General features: G+C 40.5%; 1 protein-coding gene across 1 annotated transcript in view; it reads right to left on the bottom strand.

The window, feature by feature from the left end:
* Nucleotides 1-8,921: 8,921 nt before the first annotated feature.
* Nucleotides 8,922-19,793, bottom strand: part of LOC122411838 (uncharacterized) — a 37,923-nt gene continuing 27,051 nt past the window's right edge. The window contains exon 3 of the mRNA XM_043420893.1: nucleotides 8,922-9,765. Coding sequence (XP_043276828.1) covers nucleotides 9,286-9,765 — 480 coding nt within the window. The 3' untranslated portion in view covers nucleotides 8,922-9,285. The remainder of the gene's footprint in view (nucleotides 9,766-19,793) is intronic.

The following is a 19,793-nucleotide window of genomic DNA, read 5'->3' as shown; positions in this document are numbered from 1 at the left end:
GAGAAAATTCGTTGGTAGTCATTCGCAGAACGCGACAGTGCCCGGGCGCTTGCAGGCATCGATATACTACGCGCAGAACGCCTGCGCGCAAACCCCTACAACCTTTTTCCACCCTGCGAGCTCCCTCTCCTCACTGCCCCCACCCCCATTTATCGTTACAGATACTTTCTCTCCTCCTCTCTCTCCCTCTTTCTCCAGTGTCTTCGTATCCTTATCGGAAACTCGCTTCTCTTACGCCCTTTTCACCAAAGTACAATCTTCTTCTGTCTCTTTCCCTCTCCTCCTTCTCCTCTTCTTTCTCTATATTGAGCCCCCTCCATCCCTCCGGTCGGGATGCACAACCACCCTCGATTCACGAATTCGTTGAGGTCGCAAAGTACGTCCGGTGCACCTGCACTCACTTCAGGCAATCTCAATATTTTTCTCTTAAATTATATTTATCATTTCGATTTTGTTCTTACTTAGGGTGACATTCATCGGTCTTCTGCAAGACGAGAAATAAGATTGGATGATCGATCGTTGTTCGTTGTAATTACAGAGATTGCAGCAACGTCAGGCTCGTTGAGGAACCATTTTTGGATCTCCCCGATCACACCGGCATGTACTGAAATTCGCTCAGTATCTTTTCGATCTTATTGCCACTGCTGGCCATATTCTCGTCGCAGCGTGCACCCGATCAATGGGGATATAATCGCCTAATGAATTAAGCACGTAGCTCCGTGCGACTGTGTTTCTCCAAACTTTTTTTCAACGTTGTGTAAGTTTGGCAAGTTGATGTAAGCTGTGGACACAGGGCTTGGTCGTGTGCTGCTCACTGAACATCGAGCACCCACAGCCACCGAAAGCTTCTTACGACACTTTCTATCGGAGGTAAGGGAGAAGAGGAGAAATTTTCGTCAGAACAGAAGCAGGGACTAAGAAAACTTGATTTGCAAATGTGATGGAAGCAAAGAATCAGCGGATTCGTTATTATTGCTTTCACTTTTGTGATTGTATTGTCGACCTTCGCTGATATCTTTGGCCAGAATTCTTTCGATTTTTGCCACCGAACACAGTACAGTCTTGGACGGTTTTGTTTTTTTATGGAATTTTTTGAACGAGAATTCCACGTTGCAAAAGATTCCGAAAAAATGGAGTTTGTTTTCGACGAGTTTTTTGGTGAGATTTATTGAAAATTCTCATGTGAAGAGAGCTTCATTCGCGCGGATTCTCCGTCAACCGAAACTGAACAAAGTTCGTGCCGTGATAATTCTATGGTCGATTGCGCTCAGCAGAGCGAATGGAAATTCAGTCGATCGCAATTGGAGCGAGTTGGCGTGGAATGAGCGAAAACTATTCGCGTTCCATAGCAGGAGCAAAACATAGAACTTCTCCATATGTCATTAAACATTCCGCGTACGAACGGTAATGAAATTCTACTAATTCATTCACTGACCACGTACGTTCCGAGACATTTTTGTGCATCGATTCAATTGCCAAGGGGGAATTTCAATGGTCGAATATTTTGTGAATGAATGTTTCTTTCGCTATTCCACCAACCACCTTTCGTTCCTGCACCAGCATCGAAGCTGACCAACGCCTACAATAATAACATAAACACTACAAATAAATCATAAAAACATTGTTTTTTTTATCAACTGAATTACCTCGTAGCTCGTCAAATAATCTGCGAAGAATACTGGAAAAAAATTAATGAGTTTTTCCATTCAAAGTGTTTTCATCAGACTATATAACAATGGCTGAGGAAAAATGATGCAATGGGTGAGTCAAAATTGTTCTAGGATTTGATTTACTCTCGGCATACAAATGTGTAAAGTCTGTAAATTCGAGACAATTTTCTCTCGAGGCTCGTATTATTTTTTCTTGTACCGGAAACTAGAGTGTCGAGCATAACGTCATACCGAAGGCTATCGTATTACGTAACTACCGGATAACATCGAGGAAACTGTTCATCGGTCGGATAAAAAGCTTCTTTATCAACTTGAGTAATCCGAAACTAAAACGGGGAAGGAGCGTTTTATCTCAGAAGAAAAGGTATAAAAATAAGGGTTTGTTCATAAAGATAACGGAAGGAGCTTTTGTATTTATAAATTTGAAGATGCTGGTCGCAGTATGAGGAAACTGAAAGGACCGAATGAAGAAAGAGTGAAATCGAGTTCATTTGGATATGCGTTTTTGCGAGAAACTTGCAAAATTTTGTGTGGGCAAAATCGATTTGAATAGTACTAATTAAACTGATGGTGGTCTCGACGAGGTTTCAACTCAATTTAATTCACGGATTGAAATATGATTCGTTATTATTTCGTTCGAATCGTCAAGTCCGGATTCACTCTACACTTTTTACTTTTCAATGCTTCGAGGGCGCTATTCGACAACCGACTCAGTTCTTCATTGCTGATTTGAGTTTTGTTCTCAGTCGATGATTTTATCGACACGCTCGTCACTCTCAGAAATCTGCCCTCAAGTTTTCTCCTTCCTGCTTCGTGCTTTCTTGTTTGATACCTCGGACAACGAATTTCAGGCCCTGAAGCACTTGAAATACAGCCTCATCTCCAACCCTTTTTCACGCTGACTAGACTCTCCGAGACAAAATTTGCTCCAGTTACCAAGAATAGAATAGCGTGCTTCGTTCACTGCCGGTATTTTGTCGCGATCGACAAAATATTGTTTTACTAAAGATCCAAAATTATCCAAATCTATTCCAAAATTAGCTCGCCTTGCGTCATAAAAACTTTAGCTCACTAAGAGAAGAAATCTGCTGAATCGTTAAAAATGTGCTTCCATAATTGATTGAACCAAGCAAAAATTTGAATGCTTCCAACGCTTTATATTCAATGGCTCGAATAAATATTTTTCACTACAACGAAGAGATGTTGGATCAACAACATTTTTTGGATCAACAAACCTTATTTATTCCCCGCGACTTGTCGAATTAACAAAAAAATGATTGAACAGTGCAATCAACATGAACTTGATCACTACTTTGAATATTTTTTTGAATATTGTACATTTTTAGAAGTTCCTGATCAAAATGTCAATACCTCAAAATTGCTAACGAATGATGCATTTAAAAAAATGGATTCATATTTTCAGCTCGCAACCAGCAACCCTCGCAATTCATGGTTTCGTTTTCGACGACACTCAATCTTGTCGTGTAGCAACGAGAAGGATAGTTTCCTCCTTTCTCGTTGCTATATTCCTCTTTTCATCATGGCACAGTTCGCTGGGAAATCACGAGATTACATATAGCTAGTGAGCGAAGCTCGTTTTCCTCTGCCCTGTGAGAGTTAATATTCCCTGGCGAGAAGAGAGGTGTGAGAAACGACGATGCTGATGAGGAAGAAATAAAGAGGGGAAGAGAGGAAGGGAGGGAGAGAGAGAGAGAGAACTCGACGACTCGGTATACGATAAATATTTATGAGATCCGATACTTTCTGGTAGGCAATCTCCAGCAGTCCTGTCTCCAGTGTTACGAAGTGTTGGTTGTTACGTACACAAATACTTTGATCAAACGATCTCAGGAGCCCTTTTTGTCACTGCATAAAACATACGAAGGCCATTCCACATAAAATATTACGATTTTCCACCTTCAACGCCTCATAATCTTTATTTTTATTGAGCAAATAGTATGAAAAAAATAAAATAAAATAAAATGAACGAACAAGGAAACTCTTTCAGATAAATAGAGCACGAGAAATCCCGATCGAATCGGAGTTCCAGATTTCTCATCGAAATCTCCATGAATTCGAATGTACTGCCGTACGTTTTCGAGTTTCTCGCGAACTCCGCGAGTGCGGTAACGCTTAGCTCGATGCCGAGTATATTCTGACCTTATATGGTGGAAGAAGCCCCTTACCGACCCCGTTCTATTCAAATCAGATAGGCCTCCTTCCATCGAGTCACCTCAGAGGAATCGAGTTGATTAAGTTCTCGACTCAGCTAACGCCCTGGGCGACCTCTTTAATCTCCCTTGAGGTACTACCTTAATTAGAAGAGTTGAAACACATGGGAATAGTCTACATAATGGGTCAATAAATAGTTTACAGGGGAATTCAACAGACTCGTTTACATTGTCACGACAGATTTATCCCTTTTCGAGAAAACGAGGATTCATCTTATTTGCATGGAACTTTTTTCAACGAAGGAAATTTCGATCTGGGGACGGAGCGGTGGAAAAATACCGAGTTTTCCAAATACTAGACTTTTCGCGATTTTTTTTTCCCACAGGTCAGTGGGCATCGATATTCTTCGAGTCATTCCACCAAAGAGGCATAATTGACACGACGAATCGACAGCAATCTGCTCCAAAAAATGTTGTGATTTTCAAAAAGTACTGCTCGACCTCACCGTCCTGAACTTTTGCTCTGTTATTTTTCTTCTGTGAAAATTTGATGAAAGTTGAGCAAAACTCAACCTGCAGAGCCGGAGGGTCCTTTAAGGTATTTCACCCCAGAAAACTCATAATTTACGGTGACATCGGTCGTCCATACATTTTATAGAGCTATAAGCGATTATCTGGTTTCTGCGCTGAAGAATATTCGAATGGTCGTTAGATTTTATGGGAGATATTGAACGCGTTAAGGGCTCGTCCATGCCTCATATTTTTCCTTACAAGGTCAGGTTGTTTCAAACATAAAACTGAATGAAATTTACAAGGTTATCCAATTAATCGATAGCTTCGTTACTGAATGAACGGTACCGAGAACTCGATACGATGCTGCGGTCCTTCGCTGCGCTCGATCAAGCGACTTTCGCAATTTCATCTGGCGCATGATCTTTCTCACTTTCGAGCACAATGATTCACCTCCCAAGTTTCAGCCGCACTTTTCGCATCGCGCAGACGGTACTTCGTACAAAAGAGGTAAATGCTTATTCCTGAGAAATTTCTAGAACTTGTGGAACTACCATTTCCAATGCAAATTGGGACATCGCTGATACGAAACTTGTTCCAGACGTTGTCACATCGTCTCGTTTTCACACAGCGCGAGCGAACCTTTTCACAGTCCCAATTCTATTTAGTCGCAGAGATACTGTTGAAATTTCATATTCCACGTACATCGCATTGAGCCGAGGAATAGGGAAAACTCTTATTCGTTCTCGGATTCGTGAGAACTTAATTTTCATTTATGACGCACGATTTCCGGACGAGAAATCAGTTTCAGCAGCAGCCTTTTCCTCGAAGAAACATTCATTTTTTATTTATGACACTAAGTGGAATGGGAAGAGGGAAAAGATCGATCGAGAGGATTGGATTAAAGTTTATTTAATGGGGGGGATACAAACGTTTTATTTTTCAACTGACACAATTGAAAATTCATCATCCGAATCATAGTTAATCAAGCATTTTTAAGATTTGAGTGACCCCGACTTCGAAGGCCACTTAAGAAAAGCTGAATACCTTTTTGAAAATAAGGAATGTGCATTGAGCAGAGGGAAAAAGAAATTCGACTTTGCGAAAAAAACTCCGAGTATCCATTCCTGCAGTACGCGAGCTTCATTACTTCATTCACTGCATAAAAAAGCTTTTTGGAAAATTGTACCTTTCTAATTTCACGTTTTCATTTAATCTAACCCAAATGGTCTGATGCGCCGAAAATCATAGTTGATCGTACGTAACAAAATACTTGGCTGAAGAATTTAGACAAGCTGCTCAGTGTTTGAATTTCTACATATTTTTACAAATCCAAATGCCCGTAAGTGTCACAAGATTAAATCGCTCGGGATCACCGCCAACCGAGGCGTAAACTGAATAGGAAATTGAAATCGAACATTATAATTCGATGACAAAAGAATGATACGATCCCAGCCTCAACCCACGAATTCCCTCGACATTTTTCGGCTGACTCGATAGAAGTGAAAGCGTTCGATCGGCTTGCTCAGTCAGTAACCAATCGCGACGATTCGAGTGATCCGTAAATTTGTGGATCTTTGAAAACGGAGCAGAGCGAATTCCGCTTGATGAAAATCGTCAGTGCACATAAGACACAGGCTCGAAGGAAACTGGGCCTCGGCAACCTTGTCCCGAATGCAATGGACCGTTTACGTTTCCACTGTTGGCGAAACACTTTGAGAGAGCGGACAACACTGAGACCAAACGGTCGCTTGAAATTCGGACCAATTTCTATAGGCTCTGATCGAATACTACAGACCGCTTGGCACATTTATATATCGATAGTTCTCTACAGATACATATCTGTGGAGAAAGAGAAACAGAGAGGGAGAATGTCGCGGCGGGAACGTCCTAGACCCTTCGAACGCACGCGACGCTTATTGATCTCAACGCGGCGGGGGAGTTCGCAGCGATATAGGGCTGGTAGCGGCGGGGTGAAGAGGAGAAGATGATAGACGAGGGAGGAGTGAGCGGGTACGAAGAAGCTCAAAGTGCGTGGATATTTTTCAGTTTCAAGAGCACACAAGTAAGATACGCCACAGCTCAATCCACGTCTGCCCGTCATCACTCGGGCTTTCGTTTTCGACTTTCGCAACGGTCGTTTGAATCGAATGTCAAAATTTCGCTTTTTCAACTCGTCGACTCATTTTGTCAAATGTTCTTTGTCCGATCGTGGGAAAAGAATTCAGCATCGATCGGGAGTTCTTTAAGCTCCGTAACATTAAGCAGTTTGGCTCATGATTTCGACTTGAAAACGAGTCGACTCCTCACCGTTTTTTTTCAATACTTGAATTAAAAATAATTTTCAAACTTCGTGCCCCACGTTCAAGGCTGCCACACACGTATTGGCCGAATTCTATTCTGCAAAATGGCGAATCGGCATACGTGTTCGGAAGACAATTAATATGAAGTTTACGAGCAGGATTTTAACGATTTTACATAATTCCACTCAATCGTCTCCTTCATGCCCCTGCAGATCCGCCACTTTCAGAAATAAAGTTCTGAAAAAAAATAAATTCCGTCGTCACCGATATGATTATCGCAGCCATCGAACTCGACCTTTGTAATAAGACTTTGAAGTAAATAAGATAAAGTCCCAAACATGTGCCCCCTTTCAGTCGGTTGCGTAAGCCCCAATCCTTCGATATCAATCAATTTGTTGTCAAATACCTCTTGAATGCTATTACGTGCATTACATTCAAGTTGAACTGCATAAAAATAGAAGAATCGCTCCACAAGCGTTGTTTATACACATATTTCATAGCTACAAGGAGGTTTTTCAATGTGCAAGCAGACGTCCGTCGTCAATCCATTCACGAGGGATGATGATGTGCACCCGGTGTGCCATCTCGACGACCCCGCTTCGAAGGTCTTTATCAATCGGCTTTGCACTTCGTTACGTACTCGTATCCGAGTCATGGAAAGTGGGTTGAGGACACGAATCGTCGTCGAAATCCACATCGGAGCCTTCGTCATGCCTGGTGAAAAACATGACGACGATAGATTATTAATCTATTGGAAATTTCGTAGAAATCTCCTGCAGAGCATTTTAATATTCCTCTGGAATTGAGCGATCGAATCTTCGTTCGATGAATCATGATTAAAGGTTTTACTTCTATTTTTTTTTTCAATGCAAATTAAAGTTGGAATATTGCTGACTTTTTTCCGGGAAATTGACGAATTTGACATGACTTCAAACGGTCAGAGGCGAAACTTTGGTATTTCTTGTTCGCATGCAAGGGATTCGGTAAAATAAATTCAAATTATATCGATTTTTTTTTAACGAAAGAACAAAAGTCCCAAGGAATGACTTTTTGAAATATAAAGAATAGTAGATGCTTTTTGGATGTAAAATTTTCTGCATGCATGCGGTTTATACGCGGAGAGTATTCAACGGTAATATTTAGCGTGAAATTCGCTGTAAAATTTTAAATATTTTTCGGAGTTTTCTCTTTTATAATAGTAAATATTGCAGATAGGAAATTTTACTGTACGTAAACTAAAATTTACAAAACGTTTAGTTAATTTTACGATGCGTCACGGTAAAATGTCTTTGTCCTAACGTAGATGTCGGTCACTTGCTTCCGAATTTCGTAGCGCACTGAACCGGTGATTTGAACACTTCAACAAAGGCATATAAAAGCATATAAAAACAATGAGAAAATAGGCCGACATAGCGACAAGATATCCCTACCATGTGCCCAGTTTAGCCACATCCTGGCATGAATATTTGTACGAAAGTTTTTCAGTGGAGCGCGGTAAAATTGATCGTGACGTCAAAATTTACTGAATACTGCGGTTAAAGTCCCTGCTGTGTATAATAAATATTATTTTTTTAATAGGAAAATTCAATTTCTTTCCCATAATAATACGGTGAATTGCAGTCCCTGACCGCACTATCGTTACTGAACGGTAATTGTTCAAATTATAGGGGTCTACTCTAATTAGAATTTTCAAAAAATCGATTTTTTTTATTGCATTCTTCGAAAGTATACATATTTAAAAGTTTCATACTAAAAATTTTGTAAAGATCTGAGCGGTCTAAGTGTACTTTTGAATGACGTTTGCTCAGCTGTCTGAGCGAGCTAATGGCTTTGTTTAAACGCGTTTCGTTCAAAATTATGTTTTTGGACGGCTCGTTGATAAAATTTCCGAAACTATTCCACCGATTCTTACCAAAATTTTACCACATGTTTTTTATGACTAAAGCTATAGCGCATATCATATGAATACTGAATTTTGTAGCGGAACTATTTTTTTTGCAAAAAACGATGAAAAAAATGTGCTTTTTCGTAGTTTTTGGAAAAATGGCCGCCATTTTATCATTTTTGAAAAAATGAAAAATCGTATGATATGCGCTACAGCCATTTTTTTTCTCCGATCACCATTCCTGAGATTTTATCAACAGGGCACGCCCATCTTTTTTTTGGACTCGTCTTCTTTCCCATTTTTCTGTACAAAAACTGAGTAAAATAAATACAAAAAAAAAATTTTTTTGTGTATTTGAAGAGTGTACTTTTTAGCCCTACACTTTTTATATCCATATTTATAATTTATACCGGTCAAAAAAATTCGTGAAAATAGTGTTTTTTTTGCCCGTCTAATCAAGGTAGACCCCTTAATCTTCTCCCTGCACAGGCTACAGGACAACGATTGAACGAACGTGATTAAAAAAGTGTTTCACGACTGTTTACAGAATTTTACAGAGAAAAGAAATTTATACACTTGCTAAGTAGGCTGGTTGGATTTCTGCACAAATATATTTCGTATACAAGTTCGATAAAATTTTCGAGAGAAAAGTCTAATTTCGAGGTTCCATTCGACAACGAAACTTGCATTTGAAATTTAGTGGTAATTCGGAGAGTGCTTGAAATTTTATTTTATTTTTCATCGACTTATGATATCGACTGAGTAGCACTTTTGTTGGGATATTTTCCGTAAACTCTGCCGCTTCTCGTGACCCGATAATTAACTTGTTGGGCTGTTTGTACGCAACCGGAAACGTGTGGACCATCCCCAGTGCACAAACGCTTCACTCGGGTTTTTATGCCCGTCGTGTGTTTCGGACTGAGTATGAGACTCAGTTTCGGATCCTTTTCGATGATGTTGTGCTCGCGCTGCGTATTCGTCGTCGTCGTTGTCGCTGACCTCGTCGATGTTTGGTGAATTCTGTTCGATGATCTTCGCACATAAACTCCATGTGGGTGGACCGGTGCTATGCAACGACGCTTTAATAAACGCAGCGGCGATACTGCGAGGATCGCTTTGGCTATGCGACGTCTGCAACGCCAAAGCACGAAAGCTGTCGCGAACCATGCGAGCCACGGACCAGCTCGTGGACTAGGCACAGGTTCCCTCGACCAGAGGAACAGCATCTGTGGTCATTCATTACTGTTAATTTGTACTTTTATTGACATTTAACGAATTTTCATCTCGAAAAGAATATTGTGACGTAACTATTTTGGAATATTTGGAAGTATCGGCTTTAATAAACTGAAAGAATCGGAGTCAACTTCATTTTTATATTTTTGGTTGTAATAAATCGAAATGGAACGGAACGCGTAACAGTTCTATGAACAAATAATCGAATGCTCCCTTTCAATGCTTGGCAATTGGTAAGCAATGATTATGGAAATAATTTGTCAAAGATCATAGAAATTTTGAAAAATTTGGTGTGGTCGATAAGGAATTGAGTCTACGGTTGTGAAGAAAATTCATTTGAAAACTGTGTCATTTACGAGAATTTCAATTATAGTTGATAAAAAGAGGATCTGAACTCGTTTTTTGCTCCGATGAAAAATCTGCTTTTGATCTTGACTACGAACTATTTTTTCGATTAAAGCCCCCTCATAAAAGACTCAACGTACACATAAAAGAAAATGCGAAAGTTCATGAATAGATCAATACTACGCAGGGGCTGCTTTATGCAGCTCGAAAGAGTTGCAATTCAGCAATTCACTCGTGCAGCCGTGTCGTGAGCAAATTTCACCCTCTCTCTCGTCATTTCATTACGATAATTAAAAGCCTTCGGGGAATAAGAGACGGTATTCGGTTTCATCGTTATCGCGTTCGTTAAAAAATTCAATTACGTTTGGGACGAGTGAGAAAAATAGATTGGGTAAAGAAAACTGAGAATGTCTCTCATTTCTCTGACCCCATGACTTCCAAAAATTCCACTTATTTGATTTGGACTATTTCCACCGTAATTGCTACTGAGATTTTTTTTTCTTGCAATTCTCGCACGTTGTCAGTTCAAATGAAACTGTCACTGTAAATCCAAATCTGTCAATATTTCGAAGATTACTCGAGGTTTAGGCGAATTCTCACGAATCTGATGTCATTTGACTATTAATTATTCAGCATCACTTTAAATTAATTTTTACGAGGATGATTTGTAATCCATCATCGGTTATCTCCCAAACGAATCAAGTAAGATCCATGAATCTGAAACGAATTTTCGGACTTTGGGCCTTAAAGGTTTGGTCTGAACTGCCGAGCTCAAAGGTGGAAAAGTTAATGAGATCTGTGAGAAACGATGAATGTCGAGATTTGTCGTGAAGCGTAGGCAGAGCAGTAGAAAAAGGGAGGTAAAGAAAAAAAAAGGAGAAAATTCGAAGAGTCCCAGTGGGAAAGTCGAGTGGGATAATATCGTTAGGGGTGATGTCGCGATTGTAGTGACGCGTTCACAACTCTTTTCTATGGCTCCATGCCGACAGCCCAGGGTCGCACGTAACCTTCGTTAGTTTTTCGTCTCTTTTCCACACCCTCTTATTCCATTTTCTCTTTCTTTTTTCTAATTCCTCGCCTCTCAGGGATAGTGATTTTCTACGTTGTGGCATTTTCTACTGACCTTATATATCCACTCGCTGGCACGCTGCCTGAAACTTAAGGGTCGATCGACTAGACGAAACATAGAATGGCCGTGGACGGGAACTACGACAAACGGGGATCTGGGAAATTGTTGAAACACCATTACCGTTGTGTTACCATCGTTTATTAATGCTCAGATCATTCAGTATATTTGTACTTTGAGACTTTTCAAAATCGTGAAACTGGCACGTTGGCACTGATGCTTACAAAAATGTCCGCTGAATAAAAGTTTTTGGAAAACTTCAATATTCGAGTAAGTTCATTGCACCTCATAAGTGAAGCGATATTTTTTCGAATCGCGATAGAAAGGATGACTCTGAAATCCACGAACACTCGACAGGTGCCAAAATGACTTAATTCCTGTTGGACATAAATCCAACAGCAAATAAGATATTAAATAATTTCAATGCTCACTAAGCAGATGACGTAGTTGGTAGACAAATATTTCATTCGTTCCAAGGTTCCTCTTGACTTTGAATTTATTCCAGTTGATTGATCGAAGAATGTGTTATACGCGAGTGAGATATCAGCCTGTCAGACAGGAGTCTCAGAGGATTTCGTTCGAGTAATCATGAATACGTATAACAGTCGTTTCTCCGTCGATCGGCGTTTTCTTTCGTTGAATTTCGTGTTGAGTCTCGCGTTTGCTCGGCTATGCAGGAATTTAATTGCTCGGTACTTTTTCGGGCACTTTTTATCATGAGGTTTGGAGGAGGAGACAAATTTCGTTTTTTTTTGGCGGGTCTCTCGAGACTGACGGCTAACCAAAAAAAAGGGACAGAACGGAGAGTTGGAACGGAGAGGTTTGACCGACGAATTTGAGAGGAGAGAATTCGTACTGACCAAATATCCCCGCGTGAAATTCAACCGAACGACCGAGAATTGTGACTCCAGCTGTTCACGAGATAAAACGAGGAGAGGAGGGAGGGAGAGAGAGAGAGAAGGACGAAAGCTGCTTCCTCAGCTCATAGCCTTTTTTGCGCGTTTCACAGTCCCGATGATTTGGTAGGGCTAGTTGCTCCTCGGCCCCACGGGACACCGGCTAATTTTCCCGTTACGTCACGATCTTATATATTCATGTAAACGAAAAACTTGTCCACATAATTACGAAAAAAAACGGATAAAAAAATATATATCTAACAATAATAATAATATATACACATATTATATTTGTATTTTGTGTAAAAAAAATAACATATGAAGCGTAAAGAATTTAGACAAAAGGATCGCGACCGGTCCGCGCTGCGTTCAGCTGCTGACACCACGTCGGATTCACGTGAAGTTAACCCATTTTACGTGCGCTCGATCTTTGACGCTTGCGACCATCTTCATATTTGCAGCAAGGATGCTTTCATTATAAGAATTTTTATCCACACATACAGCCAAAAACCGACACTTCTTCGGTTGAAGATTAACTTGGCGGTTGAATAAAAATTTCAACGAATGCAGTTAAGGTAGATCGTGCCCGAAAGATCGTATTGGGTATCTTGGGTGTTTAAACGAATCGATTTTCACTTACTAATTAAATATATAATCACTTTGAATTAAGGTCAGAGTTATTAATTCGAAATTGTAAATAAGTTTTTTCAATTTATCTTTTGCCGAATGAAATTACGAGCCATTAATTAATCGAGAATCGATCACTGACTGAACCCCAAATTTCATTCGTCCCTAGCGAAAATATTATATAGTTTTTTATGTAAAAAATCGCATTAGAGAGCGCAAAGGGAAAACACAACGAAAAATGGATCGAGAGAAAAGTATTAATGAAAAGACTGAAGGCTGTGACAGAAACGGGCCAAATCAAGAAGAAACGAAATGCCGAAATAAGCAAATGTGAAGTTATACGAGTGCTCATTACCAATTTCGTTCAATTTTTAACGTAATACTAGTAAGACTATGGTGTCGAATTTTTTTCCAAACCTTCATTATATATTCCATTGTTATCGTGTACTTTTTCGTGAACTTAGTAAGACGCGTTCAATCGTTATATCAAAAGATAAACGATTTTTTACTCATGTATTTTTCTTCATATTCAAACACGTTTCTCCCAATAACCAATAAAACGAACCCTTTAAAATTTGATATACGTGTCAGTCGATTAGCTATTTAAACTCTGTGTAAATTTCAAGACTTAAGAAAATCGTTTCGTGACAGACAAGCGAAAGTGTGTAAAATGACTGTGTAACATTTGTTAAAGAACAGAAAAGGTCTTGGTCGAATAGCCTGAAATTTAATTAAATAAATAAATTTAAATTCGTCGTACGGAGGGGAGCACTGATTACAAAACTCTTGGGAGTAGCCTAGCGTGAGATGAAACTTTTAGGAGAATTTTTTCGTTCCGTTTTCTCACCCTTGCGACGTTCAACCTTGTTTCAGTCGTGCAGTCTCAAGTTTTTTATCGACGTAGAGACTTTTTTGGCCTTGTCGAGTGGCGAGTGAAACTGGTATTTCAGGAGTTGGTCAGGGTTGAACGAGGACCAAGCTTATTGCTCGTATCTGGAATATCCATCCTTTGTCCATCATTGCAGAATTGCCCATTTCAGGGATCCTTTCGCATCTTGACGGGGGTCGTCCATTTCGCTTCTTTTTCTCCGGTGCTTTCTCCCATTTTCTCATTCCCCAAGCTTCGCTTATCAAAGCGTCTAGTCCCCTGGCACCACTGTCATTTGTCCTTCATTCATGTTTTCGTTCCATCGTTCTCGTTTTCATTCGTGATTCTCGCTCTCCGCACGCTTTTATTCTCCGTCCTTTATTCGTCCCAATAATCCATGCAGCCGCCTCTCTGTTTTTCTCCTCGCACTTTCTCGTTTACGCTTTCTCTCGTGTTTCCCTGCCCTTTTTTCCTATCGTTCGTTCTCCCGTTCTATTTTTCTTCTTTGTATCCAACGCCTCACGGCTTTCGATCCAACCCCATTCCGCAGAGACGTCACGGGTACGTGCCAGTAGGTCGCGGAGCCTGGATACGTGACCCGAAAAGGAGAAACCACCCTAGCAAACTGGAACGATACATCCACCTGACATTTAATGGATGTAGTTGGACTGCTCGCTTTCCATCTCTCTTTTCTCCCTTTCGCTCTTTCCTCTTTACCTTTTTGCCAGCTCTACCGAGGAATTTCTCGATGTTGTTTTTCAGGCATTTCTCCCACCATCTTGTCTCGCAGCGCTCCAAGTGCAGCATATCAATTCCCACTGAGATATCTCGGATACTGTCGCAGTGACCTTGGTGCGAATTCATGGACAAACTAAAGAAGATACCGTACCGCGACGGCCATAACCTTGAAGAAATATTCGCGTTTCGAACCCTCGGAGAAACCCCGTAAAACTTAGCCCCCAGTGAATATTTTCTTCCTCAAAATTGACGGAAACGGTTAATAATTTGGATGTTGCGATTCGAAGAGTTGGAGGCGCTGTTGCCAACACTTTTTTCTTCCTCTTTTTTCGTTATTGGATAGGATCATCCGCGTCGTTGGATCCTCGCGATTTTTCGTTTTCCGCTTCCTATTAATTTCGTCGATCAGGTCGGCAACGAGTGACCTCCAGTTTTCCTGGAATTTCGGCAATCATCGAGTCCCTGGGATTGAATTTTTTAATGAGCAGCATGCGTGGCCGCGCGTATGAGTGTATATTTCTAAGAGACGCATTTAATTCCGCTTTTCTATGAGATGGGCGTATGTGTGACGTTGCCGGTATGCGCGACTTTAACGATCCTATGATTTATGGTACTTACCAGCGGAACCGTATACGAGAAGCACCTCATCCACGAGGCCTTACACGCCGAATGATCACCGCGACGGGACGATTTTTACCTCTTTTTTCAAGCATCACGTGCGAGAGCGTTTCCCTATAGAATTTTAAGCGCAGCGCGAGTACTCAGCCGCCGAAGGATAAAGATGGAACGTACATAGTAAAAGGCCTAATGAGAATTTCACCATAAAAGCTCCTTACCAGCATCGTTCAGCCAACACGTGTGTGCGCAGCATTAAAAATAATTGCGAAACTGTTGAAGAACCAATTTGAGAGTGCGGCATCGCGTGTGTGCGTGCGTGTAAGTCCGAGAACAAAAGTAAAAAAAAAAAAAAATATGTCTTCAAGTCCGACGAAGATAAATCTGAGCATTAATAATCGATTCAAGATCGTTTGGGATCGAAAGTTTTCTAAATTCACGCTTAATTAAGGCCGCCGATTTTCCGCCCCTCATTAGCGACTGGAATTGCCATTCGTTGGTGCCAGCATTGCAATACCGCACGAGACGAGTTCCCGATGAAGACCTTTCGAGTAAATGCACGCTCACGGTCCGCGCGTTAAATGAAGACAAAAAAAATTAGTCAAAAATTACCTATGCAATGTGGCGTATGTACTGAAATCGCATTATATCCTATGAGTATACGGTCTCTCGTTATTTATGTCGCTATTTATACACAAGAGGGAGTCTCAGCGTTGAATATAATCGAGAGAAAGGATCTTGTAAAGCCTTACTCGTGGACCGTACATTTATACGTGCATGACTACATATCTGTATAAATATAATGTAAAATATATAACATGTATACAGAGACGTGGAGATACGTGCATTGGCAACCAGGTGGCCTTACGTTTAGAGCCGGTCAGTTCCGCGGTGAGATCAGAGTAATCAACTATTCTTGTCAATTTTTTTTTTTATCACTATTATACATCCAACGTTGCCTCGCCCCTCTTCTCGCCCTCTCTTTCTTTCTCTTGCTTCTTGTTGCTTTTGTTGTAGGCTTGTTCCTTTAGTGTGTTCGTTTATCAGTCGTGTATGAAGGAAACCTCATTAATCTCTGGTTTAAGGGACAGCTGTGGCGTGTAAGCTGCACGAAATATTGGAATGTTGAATAGTTTTGCACGAGGGATATGGCGTTGAAATTCAAACGCCTTTTCTAGTTGGTGTTTATGAATCTAGCCTCGAAATCCATTAGGTTTATTGGTTACAGCTTCATTAATGAGCCGGGCTTTCAAGGAAGGCTGAGAAAAATAATGAGGCTTGTTTTTCAGGATAATTGTAAGGTGTTACGGGGGAAACAATTGATTAGGAAAAGTGAGAAAAAAATTATTGATTCTATAGAAATTGATGTCGTTGGAAGAGTTTCCTTCATTCGAGTGCAATGTTTTCGGGGAGAATGAACCTGTGGTTCGATCTGAAACTATTTTGGTCACTCGATTAAGCTTGTGATGATCGCATATTTCATTGGCACCCCTCTTTTCTCACAGTGAGAAAATCAATTGGAAGATCATCGGAACTTGCTACGAGAGTTCTATTTACTTCAATTCCATTTAACGAATTTTCTTCGTGAAACCAAACAGTGGGTTATGAACGTTCGAGAGTCCTTGAACATTAATAATATTGATTAAGATTTTAATGCTGGTACCTGGAAAAAAATAAATTCAAACTCATTTCTGGGCATTCGATGGGACGGAGTCGAACTTTGAAAAAACAAGATTTTCTGTGAAATGACTAAGGAAAGTTTCCGACGTGAGCCAATTTCGGAGGAACATCCCATACGTATTTGAGGTTGAATAATCGTTGAAGACAGCACAGTTCCACTATTCCTGTTTCATTTTATCATCTCCTCCACGCGGTTGAATCGCGTGCAACATCGGCAAATTGGCCGACCTTTCCACTTTCGTTTCGTGTTGTTAAAATTTGATGACCTTGGCCATCCCGTGGGTTACAGTGATGAATGGATGCGAAATAAAATTGAAAAAATAAAAGGACACCCTCGCGTAGATGAGCGTCAAGTTCAGGATCAATACACGTCACCGGATGAGCAATGAGCATCTTTTATTCATTTTTCCTTCCTTCCAACAGAACGGAGCTTGTTTTAGCGATACTTTCGCAATGTATTCGTCTCTGAGTGGTCGTAATGGTCCACATAATCGGACAACCGTTTTCGACAAAAAATCTTTTGCTTCCATGTAGATTTATACGTGAGTAATGATCCACCCAAACGAATATTTATATTGAGCTACAGGTTTCTCTTATCGAGCCGAAATTTGCTGCGTTAATTGAATCGATCATTCACGTTAATTGCAGTAATAACCTTGGCTCAGCTTTAATGGAAATTTGGCTATTTTGTCGGATTCACATTTGAAAAATGAACATTGATGAGTCAATCTTATGGAAATTTCGAACAAACATTCAAGAAAAATATTCCCAGTTAGTTTTAGTGGGCTCAACATTTCGATATCGAGCTCTCGTGTTTCTTGATTTATTTGAAATTTTACCAAGTTATTTTTCACATATGCTCTCCGATTATCTCCAACGTTTTAAAGTACGCGTCTAGGCTACATTCAAAACGGTTTTTTAGGACGCGTCCAATCGCCTCCCGTTGGCGTAGCTTCATTTTCAGGATGACATTCGGTCCAACGGAAGCCACGTATATATCTGGGATCCTACCACGAAAGAAATCAGGGAATTTATTCCCTGGAATTTATTGGATTTCGGTGAAAAGAGGCGAGACATTCTTCTCCAGCAATATTGGGAAAAATATTTGAATATGAAAGATCGGGAATACAAACGAGCTCATTTCCTAAAAATCAATATTTCTTGTTGTATGAAGATTTTCCGAGCTAGAAGACTCTCGTGTCTTATCAACTTTTGATCAACTAAAAATAAAACGTTGTCATATGCGTACCTGCTGCAGGAAAAACGGTTTGAGTTTCCATTTAAACAATGAAATAGAATCACCTTTAATACTGACCCCAAAATTAGTTTAGGTTCTAAAGAGTTTGAAAAATTCATTGAACCCATTGCTTCAGCGAGGTCGAAGGAGCCAATCAGTGTTTTTGGAAAATTTGATAAACCGCATCCATCCAAGTGAAACCGTGTTTCATAGTACTTGACTTCAGAGAGCGGACGAAAACTCGTGCTTTCAGCGTGGCACAGCAGTTTCCCAAGCTCAAGATTGGTCCGTTCACCTCCAATTGAATCCATTTTTCAATGGGAAACGCAGTAGGTTAGAAAATATACGAGATTTGTAAAACGTTGATTATTTGAATTTCGCGTAATTCCAATTTGCACCATCTCTTTTGCATTCGAAGCCACCACATGCATTTTACAAATGATACACCAGGGGAAACGTATAACGTGTGTACACGTGCTGTACAATTTATCGAAATGAATTTTCTCACCCCTAATTTTCAATATTCTACCGGCGGTTTTCATGTAATATTAGTAACGCGCATGATGATCCGGCTGCCTCAAAGTATCGGAGGCAAATGATGATGGTAGGTAAGAAGTGTGCCCGAGCAAAAAACCCGTTCTTCTCGCTGCCTTGCTTGTATATTAGACGAGCCCGAGACTCACTGCAGTATTATCGAATGTGGTCTGCATGTGGAGTGCGTATGTGTAAATATGTGTCTGCGAATAAACATAAATATACAAGGTGTACCAGGAACCGGGCTGATCAGTGTGGATTAGAGTGCAATGTGGATGAGTGGATTAGAGTGAACATCCTTAAGAGAAAAATTTCGCGTTTCCGTTATCCGTTTTCTCACTGATGAGCCATCATCCGTGAAAATATTATCGACGATTTTACGCCTCATTGGTAAATTCATAAGTGCCTGGGAGAGAATCTCATTGGTCCAGTAAATTAAGCAGTAGGAGAAAAGGCGATGCGTCCACTGGGAGCCAGGATGCTTCATTCTCCAGTGGAAATAACGCACTGTCAGAGTGTCTGATGCTACTATTGACATAATAGACTGAGGTCCTGATTCCAGTATGCTTGCCATCCGAACTCAGAGTTCCGTATAAACAGGACTGTTATGCGTCCGAAAAAATCCTAAATTGAACATTTTTTTTCTCTGAATTAATTTCACAGTGAATGAAACTCCACACTGTCATGTTTTTTAAGTAATTTTCTTTGATTTCTGAGATCAATGTCGACGACTCAACGTGGCAGAGAACGTCGCCGACGTACCAAACAATTGTTGTCGCAGAGTAACTTTTACGTTTCGATCATCAACGCGGTGGACTTCAAGCTTCTGTCATTGGCTAAATCTCCAGGTTTAACGGTTCGGAGGACTCTCTTCGAGTTCACTCGTTTCCATCACAAGCAATGAAAGTCCTCGTTCTGACAACGGGCAAGAATTTTGATCTTCCGACATCGTTTATGAAATTTTCATTGGAAAATTCTGCTACGATTCCCAGGACACCTTGTATATACATGCACGTGTATAAATCCTCGCATAAAAGGAGCTGCAGACCGAAGGTGGCAGTGGCTGAAGTACACAGGCACGGAAAACGTGTGTTGCGTGACTCACAAGCACTGTTCTATGCGATCAGCACTCGGCTCGTTGGTCCTTTACAGCTTCGGACTCTTGGCTTTCGCAAGGAACGTTCTTCAAGCATATCCGATACTCAAAAGCAGAAGGGCTCGAGAGCCATGCCCAGGAACGGCCTGCAAGACTTTTCCACTCCAAAATCCATCGGCGTTTGTATGCATATATTTAACCTGAGGCGCCTGTGAAAATAACTTGTGATACCTTTATCACGCTAGACATATAGGACACT

The sequence above is a fragment of the Venturia canescens genome, chromosome 6 (genome assembly GCF_019457755.1).
Source record: "Venturia canescens isolate UGA chromosome 6, ASM1945775v1, whole genome shotgun sequence".
Lineage (NCBI taxonomy): Eukaryota > Metazoa > Arthropoda > Insecta > Hymenoptera > Ichneumonidae > Venturia > Venturia canescens.
The sequence above is the reverse complement of the archived record's forward strand: the minus strand, read 5'-3'. Positions and strand labels throughout refer to the sequence as shown.